The sequence below is a fragment of the Pavona decussata genome, unplaced genomic scaffold, assembly GCF_977016875.1.
Source record: "Pavona decussata unplaced genomic scaffold, jaPavDecu1.1 SCAFFOLD_223, whole genome shotgun sequence".
In the NCBI taxonomy this organism is placed as follows: domain Eukaryota; kingdom Metazoa; phylum Cnidaria; class Anthozoa; order Scleractinia; family Agariciidae; genus Pavona; species Pavona decussata.
Genome location: NW_028145628.1, coordinates 432,895 through 442,500, shown reverse-complemented (window position 1 = coordinate 442,500; position 9,606 = coordinate 432,895). Strand labels below are relative to the sequence as shown.

The 9,606-nt window shown below is 37.7% G+C and overlaps 1 protein-coding gene across 4 annotated transcripts in view; it reads left to right on the top strand.

Moving 5' to 3' along the window:
* LOC146459003 (uncharacterized) overlaps positions 1-9,158 on the top strand; it is a 13,171-nt gene extending 4,013 nt beyond the window's left edge. For 2 of the 4 annotated variants that reach the window (XM_085089980.1, XM_085089982.1), the window contains 10 exons: positions 220-250; positions 796-916; positions 1,688-2,041; positions 4,781-4,957; positions 5,219-5,342; positions 6,435-6,481; positions 6,838-6,892; positions 7,698-7,732; positions 8,540-8,657; positions 9,116-9,158. In XM_085089980.1, the coding sequence (XP_084946106.1) occupies positions 220-250; positions 796-916; positions 1,688-2,041; positions 4,781-4,957; positions 5,219-5,342; positions 6,435-6,481; positions 6,838-6,892; positions 7,698-7,732; positions 8,540-8,647 (1,052 nt within the window). In that variant the 3' untranslated portion in view covers positions 8,648-8,657; positions 9,116-9,158. The remainder of the gene's footprint in view (positions 1-219; positions 251-795; positions 917-1,687; positions 2,042-4,780; positions 4,958-5,218; positions 5,343-6,434; positions 6,482-6,837; positions 6,893-7,697; positions 7,733-8,539; positions 8,658-9,115) is intronic. The other 2 variants (XM_085089981.1, XM_085089983.1) reach the window with 2 other exon arrangements.
* The last annotated feature ends 448 nt before the right edge of the window (positions 9,159-9,606 follow it).

Sequence of the window (9,606 nt, the reverse complement as noted above, 5' to 3'; positions counted from 1 at the left end):
TTGGTTGATTAACTGATCGAGTGATTTGCCTTGCACTGGAATTATCATCAGGTCCACTTATATAGACTGTAGGTGGATCTCATGATCAGTTTCAATGCAAGCTGCCTTCACAGTAAGTTGTCTTTCTTAACATAGTGCATGTGACAATGTTTTTCTTTTCCCTTTTTTCTGTATTCGTTTTTAATTTATTTTGTTCTTATTATCTGAATTTAATTTTAGACAACCAACAATGCGGTGAAGAGCCCAACAGGTAAAGACGGTCGAAATTCAGTTCTAACAGATAACGTTAGAGAAACAGTGTAGAGTGTGAATTTAGAGCCTCACACTGCGGTCTTCAATAAATACTTGAATTTTCTCCTCTAAAACGTTTTAGAAGTGCCCATCAGTAAGTAGGAATAAAAGGTTTCAATCGCTTTGTGTTTCATCTGCAGTACAGATTTCTTAAACCTGCTGAAGAAACTTGGTTTTATAGAAAACTCCATTGGGTAGTTTGATAACTGTTAACTAATTTTACAAAATAAAAAAAAATGGAATGCTTTTTAGGCATATCTGTCCTTGGAGTTTTTCAAAATAGAGGCCGCACGTCCACTCATTCTTCCAGTCTCTTTTCCTCAACAATCTCAGTGGTCTTCAATGGTTGATCTATCAGAACTGAAGAAATAAGTTGAAATTAGGAGAAAGGACAGCGTTGCATGCGCGTTTTACAAAACGTCCAAACACAGATATGACTCGTGAAGTATGTCTGTGTATTCTTTTCAAAATAAGATTACTAACGCCGTTTTCTGGGTTGTTTAGCCTCCTTACACGCGACCTGGAGTCCTCCACCCTCCGCCTAGACGAACAATTCCAGCTTTGGGGAAAATACAGAGAGACCGTTCCCACAGACGGCCACTGCCTCATACATGCTTGGCTTAGGGTGAGTGTTTTAGATGAAAACTGAAAAGAAAATGCGGGAGAATAACAATAAAAAAGGGAAAAGGCAATGTGCTCCTTTTTTCCCCTTGTTGTTCCCTAGATAAAATTCCCCGGTGAGCTCACTTTCCAAAACCTTTCGGTATAAAATTTTAGTGTATCCTTAACAATGGTCTTTGGGTTCAAAATCGTGAATTTCCGTCATATAGCTTGAATCCAAAATCCTATACATTTGAAACTATCTGACAGTAAAACCAGTAAACAAAGGCATAAGTCATAATTGCGAATCCTTTGGTACCGACGCTACCCAATGTCAATCCGTATCTTCTTCACTTTTGTTTATCTTATTCATTATCTCCTTTTTCAAATTTCTTTCTATGTTACTTAGCCTGTGTAAGCATATCTCAGCTATAATATTGTGCTGTGCATAATTATATACTCTGGAAAAAATTCATTTCAAAAACGTTTACTTACCACCATGACAGATATATGAAAGAAATGTGATGGTATATTTCCAGCCTTAACACTCCATATATGTACTGATGTTCACTTTGATCAGATTCGTGTGCTTCTTTGACTTTGCTAAGCCATTTGATGGTCGTCCTGTTTTAACAATTTCAGAGCCGTAAAAATTGGCAAAATCTTTTCCCTTTTTCTGAGTAAAACGGCTCAAAATCCACACCCTTTAGGCCAACACATAGCTATATTGCTTGTATAGGGGGTACCCCGGGAGGGGTCAACAATACCTCTAATAATCTGTTCATTGTTGCAACAGGCAATCCAGGCGGAAGGACAAAGACAACAACAGACAGCCGTAGAACTCCTAGATGATGTTGTCGAGGAGCTCCACTCAAATCAGGAGTTCTACGGTTCATTCCTGACTGGCGACTGGATGCAACAGTTGAAGGATTATAGGTTCGATAGGGTGTTTAACAGTGATATTGTTGATATTATAATAAACGCCCTGTCGAACCTCACAGTAACATCTTGTGAGGTTTACACTGTTTCGTCCGGCCAGGTCAGGAAGGAGTTCAGCATCACTCCAGGTCGCGTCCGTGAGGCGAAACCAAGCTTGATAAGCCTGTTTTTCAACAGGCAGCACTACGAACCACTTCTGGACACTGTAAAGGTAAGTTAAACAACGTAAAACTAGTAAGATCTTAAAAAATGCTAATGGTGTTTAGTTTAGTTGAGGCCAAACCGAGCATCATTTGCTTGTTTTTCCATGGGCAACACCATAAACCGCTCTATAACACTAAGTAAGTTAAACGAAATCCAACTAGTAAGACCATGCGACCTAAAACTAGCTTATATTGCTTGGTTTGGATAAGGCCAAGCCGAGCACCTGTCTGTGGTATATAGTGTTGCCTATGGAAAAACAGGCTAATCAGGGACTGGTCATAAAGTACCGGGGGGGGTGGGCTGGAAAAATTCATTTTTACGAAGGCTAGTTTTGTGTGACCCACCCTCATATTTTTGCAGAATAATGCATGGCCCACCCATATTTTTCAGGTAAAAAATGAAATGACCCACCCCTAGTAAATAAAGGTAAGACTATACATAAAACTAGACAAATTAGAGGACAAGTATGATAGAGGAAGGAGCACACATGCACAAAGTCTTGTTTTTGAAGTTTATCATTGCATGAGATCTATTTTTGTTGAAATACCTGAAATGATTTTGAGAAGATAATGTGCATCTAATATGTATCATTAATAACCACATGGAATCATAGTTGTTCATTTTAATGGATGCGAGTGAACTTGCCCTTTTCTTGATAGAATGTGTAGTTCCAGAAAATATCCTTACCCCACCCATGGAGGGAATTCAAGATTCTGGAGGGGATGGTGGTAAGAGAAAGAACAAAATTACAGAGATTGTATGAAAGAAACTTGGAAGTTCCTGGCGGTAGGGCGTCCTTTTATAAATTCCCTCTGTGATGGGGGATGGATATTTTCTGAAACTACACAATTGTAATTTGTGCTTTTACTGTTAATACATTTCACAGTTTTACTGGCAAAAGGCACCATTTGATGCAAAACATGTGCAAAAATATTATGTGCCCCACCCCTTTAATGATGCATGGTTTTTGCTAGCCCACCCCTTTTTACATGCATGAAAACAGTGACCCACCCCCCCTTTTTTTCCAGCCCACCCCCCCCCCCTGTACTTTATGACCAGTCCCTCATTAGCTTGTTTTTCCATGGGCAACACCATATACCACTCTTTGACACTAAGTACGTTAAACGAGATCCAACAAGTAAGACCATGCGACTTAAAACTAGCTAATGGTTCTCTGTTTGGCCTCCTCCATGAGGTCGTCAGTTTCTTCTTCCGGCCGATGGGCAACATGCCATAAGCCATTCCTCGACACAAAAGTAATTACTTCGGTGTCCAGAAATGGTTTATGGCACGTTATGTTCTAAAAAACGACTGACCAAGAAAAAGAAATGTTCAGGGAAGCTGAAGCTTTTTTACAAGGAAAGGTACTCCAGACATTGTTATTGTCAACTTTTTAAACAGCATTCTTATCTAGCGTGCGTAAAAAATTAAATAACTGAAAGCACACAGTACCCACACTATAAGAAGATTAGACTTGCAAGACCACGTGACTTGGGAAGTGGATTCTTAGCCTTCAGCTTGCGTGGCAGTTGCTTTCGTGAGCACTAGAAGCCAATGCAAGTTTCTAAGGTAAAGGAACAAAAAAAAACTGGAGGCTCCATGCCTTTCCGCAAACCTGTCACGCTCTCGTGAAGGAAACAACTACTAGGCACCACTATCCTACTTAGCCTGGCGTCACGCAACTGTCCTCCCTTTTCATTATAAGAGAAACAGAAAATTTGCTGAACTTTCAATCGTGGATAGTGTTAATCGGCTTTCGAATAACCAGTCTCATGAACAAGTCTAACAAGTACAGATGTTTTTGTGTCAAACCTCTTGAGATAATTTATGTATTAAGCTTAGCCTCGGGAAGAGAACTTTTAGATATTCCGGAGCAATTTTATTTAACTCGTTACCTGAAACATACAAACGGGCAGCGTCCTTGGAGGCTTTTAAGCGACTAATTATGAAACACGATTTTGCATAGACTTTTCTTAGTGTGCAAATGTTTTTAATTTATTTTTTCTATGCTGTAATAGTTTAGCCCAAAAGTGTTTATTAGAATCATATATATTGTAATTTTTTTCTCATACCACAAGTTTTTAGACTACAAGCGTTCATTGTAATTTACTTCTTTGCTATAATAATTCTAGGTGTATACAGGGCCCCTCAGGATAACAGCCCCGTAGCTGATTGGGCCACCCTGTCTTAATAAAGTTCACTTACTTACTTACTTATTAAAATAATTTAAGATTTAGTTTCTATCGATTGGCCGGGCTTAGATTTATGGGAAAAATTACAAGTTATTTGTTAAAGTTATAAATACATCACATTTCTACTTATTCCTCGAGTAAATCTATACGCCGTTAATACAAAACATTTGGAAGATGAGCTCTTCCAAAACTTCTTCTAAACTTCTTTTGAGCAATGAAAAATATTATTTTTGTTGTTTTTTCACAGTAGTGTAGCCTTCTTCCAGTTTTTAGCAATTTGTAGCCGGAGAGCAACCCAATATCAAGGCCGAAACAATGAAAATTTAAACTGTCAATATTTATACAATTTAAATTCGATGTATTTATTGCGAATAGTTTACGTGTAATGTAGTCGTAATACTAAGATATAAACGGGTAGAATTAAGCAGTGTAACAACGGGTTTGGGGAGAGTTTGCAAGCACTGAGGCCGGTACAAGGACCAGGACCATTGGCAGATGTTGTTTTGAATATGGCTCGTTACATTTGTTGCATTTTGTTTCTTTCTTTTCAAAAGGCAGCGGAAAGCGAGTGTCCTGCGAGCAATATCAGTGAAAATATGGAAGAAATAAAGGCAGCAGAGAGTGTAGAAGATCTTACAGAAGAGATGCCGGGCACAAAACGGGATCATGACACCAATATTAGTGCACAAAAAGGAATAGACGTAGAAAATCAGGAGATTTCACTCCTTAAGGTATGTGTGTCTTTTAATACCTCAGTCTTCCTTCCTTTTTACAAACTTTTATAAGAACTTCTTATCGCCATTTTTCATCTAAAAATGTTTACTAGGAACAAAAGGTTTCATTCCACAGAATAATTTATATGCAGTATGAAATAGAGAAATACTAATTATTCTGTCAGTCGGTGAATTTTTTTCTTAAGACGAACAAATGAGCCAATTAATATCCTGGGGATGTCGACCTCTAGGTAATAAATAAATAATTTTGTTTGGCAGTTCGAAGCCATAGTGTGGGTAGACTCCATGGAGTTCGCTGAGTTTTTATTGTCAAATGCTCAGCGGAAGATAAAGCAGCTTGAAGATCAAATTCATGAGAGAAGAGAACTTGAGACTGAAAAAGGTGAGTTTACCTAAAGACGTTGCATATATATAATACTGGTGTCCAGTTTTCTGGTCTTTAAAGCAACGAGGATCACAGTGTGTCAAATCTGTATGAAGGCAACACTCCGATTTTTAAAGATCCGAAACTTATTTGAACTAAATTGCTGTAATGCAAACACTTGTACATAACCCTATTGATACTGGTAGGGAGGGGAGGTACGGGGGACACAACGTACTTTTCAGTGTAGACACTTCATTTTGGCATACTTGGAGATCTAACAAGTAGCTGAGTGGTATTTGCAAGTTTTATTTCACGTCTTAAAAACTTTACTAAGCGCTCGAGCTCATTGGCGAATATATCATACTATCCTGAGCATGCGTGTTACCGGATAGACCTACCAATGGTAAAGTTGCTGTCAACGGCATCTAAATATATGCGAGGCCACGTGACAAAAAATGTCCCAATTTGGTAACAAACATGGCGTCAATAAACATGTGAAGTTCGTGCCCGCAGCTACGCAATCGCGTACCCAGAGTCTTCAGCCTTTTTGGTCAGTGGTGCAACGCCGGGAAGACTCTGTAGACATCGAAAAAATTCAATTTTTTTAATTGGCTGTTCCGTAACGGTTTATTTAGTCGAAAGCCATGTTTCCTATTGCCCATGGTTTTACCACAGAAATCCTGCGGTAATAAAATTCGATGTCCCCAGAATCGTCCCCAGAGTCTTCCTGGCGTTGCCCCGCTGACCAAACTGCCTGAAGACTCTGGGTACGAGATTGGCAGCTACGCGAATGTTGAATGAAACTGTGCTTGGTCTGGCCTAAGGTAAACTGTTGTAACCTCTTATTGTAGACAAAAACGATGGTCAAAGCCCCCCTCCCCCATCCCCCAGCGCCGGCGGCCGGCTCACCCCTCTAATGACTGACTTTGATTTCTGCTGTAAACAGCTTCTGAACTTAATTAAAGAAATGGGGAAATTTAACTATCAGTGCATACTTCTTCTTTTTTCATAACAAAATTATTGTCACAATAATTATTATATATTGTGGGTTGGAGCTACTACAATTGCGCCAAAGTCAACAGCGGATCTTTGTTTCTTCGCATTTCGCAGAAAATTTGCAGGATAGTCTTGGAAGCGAGCTCGAAGAAACTGTTGAGGTAAATATTGAAATACAAATTTAACCAGACCTAGTTTACTGTCACCCAGGGGGGTGGACACATTATAAAACATGTAGGGGCCTCAAGTTCAACTTCCCTGGGGTCACGTGATGGGAAGAGGAAGCCAAGTAGAAATTTTTTCGCGTATTCTGACGTCATTAAAAGTTGCGACAATTGTACCTACATACATATATATTTTTTATTAGACAGAGTAAATATAGTCATTAACCTATATTGTTTCATTTGATTGCCGTTAATCTCTGACGTTTTACCAAAAACCTTTTTCCCTAAAATTCTGTAGAACATTCTAGAACGCTTTACAGTTCTAAAATCATTTTTACAAATACCTTTTTCAGGGCGACCAAGAAGAAGGAATTAATCTTAAAGAGGAAACGTCCTCAAGTAAAAATGGTAAAAGTCGGTCTTTAGTAGAAATGCATCTTCATGTTGTTGTTGTTGTTGTTGTTGTTGTTATTGTTAATGCTGTTGTTGTTATTATTATTATTATTATTATTATTATTATTATTATTATTATTATCATTGTCGTTGTCTGTGTAGGTTGTTGTTATGTTAATCGTTATTGTTGTTGTTGTAAGAGTTTGAATTGAATTATATACAAGAGAAGCCTCTCTAGATGATTAATAAAATAATGCAGTTCTGCAAGGGACCGCAAACGAAAATGCGGCACGTATACGCAGGATCTGTAAAAAATCTAATCTGCCAAAAATATAATTGACAAATTTCTGCAAGGCTGATCGGACTGCGTAGAAACTTAATACGAAAGTGACATGATAGAGACCTGTTGATTCTCGGTTTGGTCTCTATCATGTCGCTGTCGTGTTAAGTTTTCTACGAAGTGCGATCAGCCTTGCAGAAATTTGAGTCGGTGAATTAAGGCCCGTGATCTGTGGTTTAATACGCCTATACCAAATGCAGATGCACGAAAATTTCTTTATTTGCGTTATTTCTGCAATACCGCAGTCTAGATCAGTCTAGAATCAGAACCCTGGTTTACCCATGTTTAGAACGTCACGAAATACTCACTAGATGCTAAGGGGAGAAGTCTTACGTGACGATACCAAACAATTATGTTGGAAACTACTGCTGATGCAATAATTCAGAGATGTTCAAAATCTCACTTTTTCAGAATCACATAGCGGAATATCAGAGTCGATTAAATACTTAAAATGCTATTTAATTTGTTTCATTTTCTTAGAAGTTACAGCAGAGAAGCTTCAAGGGGAGAGTAAGGTAATTCAAAGCCTGCAGTAAAATCAAGCATGCAGGCACCAAATCAAAATACGTAATAGAGCGGTTTCCAATTGACTGTCGTAAAATTAAAACCAAAGTAATTACTCTGGCCAATCGCAACAGACGTAAACAACATTGCGAGCCAATCAGAATTCGAAGCCATTACATGTAACTGGCGCCAAGCGCGGGAAAACGCATACAGATAGTTTCACTCCGCATAATAATAAAATAAGAACAAGATAATGAAATTACGTAAGGGGTGATAAGTTCTATTGGTCAACCTGATTAGATTCAGAAGAGTCATTTTTACATTTCTACTTTATGGCATTTTCAATTCTGTTTTTAATGATCATTTTTATCAACGAAAACAGTTTTTCATCTTTTTAAGGTTCATCCGGCGTTGATACACCTGATGAAGTTTATTTCTTAAAAGCTCTCATTAAACAGCATTTCATCCGCTGTTTACAGAGAGCCTTTAAGAAATATCTTCCTTGCTTCTTTAGCAAGACGAGAGAGTGAGAACAACGGGTAATGACCCCCAATTTTGCTTTCACGTGGACCCCGAAATGATCCCAAGTACTTTTGAAATGGGGTTAAAATAGGGGATCAAGGGTTGACCAAATGGAAAGACTGTAAGAAGATTTTTTCATTTCTCTTGAAGCAAAAAAGTATTTGTTCAAAGAGGAGTTTTGTTAAGGCTGTTAGTGCATATTTGATAAAAAAAAAAAAAAAAATCTGCGCACGCGTTCTGTCACAGCTGCACACCTTCGAGGCAGAGCTTACTAAACTTATGTTTTCTTTTCAAAGGTCACCGGAAGAAAGAAACACAGGAGGTGTTTTAAACAGCTGAAATGCGGTTTAATGAAGGCATTTAAGAAATGCCTTCCTTGCTGTTTCAGCAAAACGAGCGAGTAACAACAACAAGGTAATGATCCCAACTCTTTTTTGTTTTTTGTTTTTGTTTCTTTTACTCTAAATGATCCTCAAGTAATTTTAGAGTCGGGTTTAAACAGAGGATTGAGGATTGACCAAAAATAAAGACACTTGGCAAAATTTTCCAATATTTCTAAATTTAAGATAAAATATTAACAATCTTCAGTCTGTCGCTAAGTTTTTTTGCAACCATATACAAGAAACGACTTGTTGAATTTTTCATGAGTATAATTTTTTATACCATCAAATAACATCTTGAATTGCATTTAGTAATGCGTATCAAAGAAAGGACACTGAAATGACCACTCATTTTAAACGCTCTCAGAAGATCAAAAATCGTTTTTTGTTAAATAAAACCTCACAAGCACAATGAACGTTAATTAAATGATCGAACATGAAACAAGAAAAACATACACATGGATAAATACAGTACTTTATTTCTTAACACAGGCTGATGTGGGCCTGCGGAGAAGAAGACAGAACGCCAAGAGAAGTATGAAAAGTAAGATTATATTCTTAGATTTTATCAAAGAACCTAATTCCCCTTTTCTTTTCCTGCTTACGATAAAGGTTTTTCTTCACAATCCTTCACTCGGGAAATTCCAATTTTAGACTTCATACACAATTCTGATTATGAACCACTTTAACAATTAAGAAAACATCAACTTACTTAAATAAGTATTTGTTACAGGAGCGTTACTGATGGAGAGGTGTGAGCGATGCAAATTTGAAGAAATCTATTTCTCTGTGAATTCGAAGGGGAAAATTCCATGTACTTTAGCTATGATATGCTATTATATCCTGTTAATTATTTCACATGCAAGGTTTCACGGCAAATTCGATGAAAATTCTCCTTCTAGGAGATCCGACCTAGAAATGCAGTACACTGTAGCAAAATATTATACAGATTTTTTTGTTTTTCTTTTACTTGTTATAGCGGC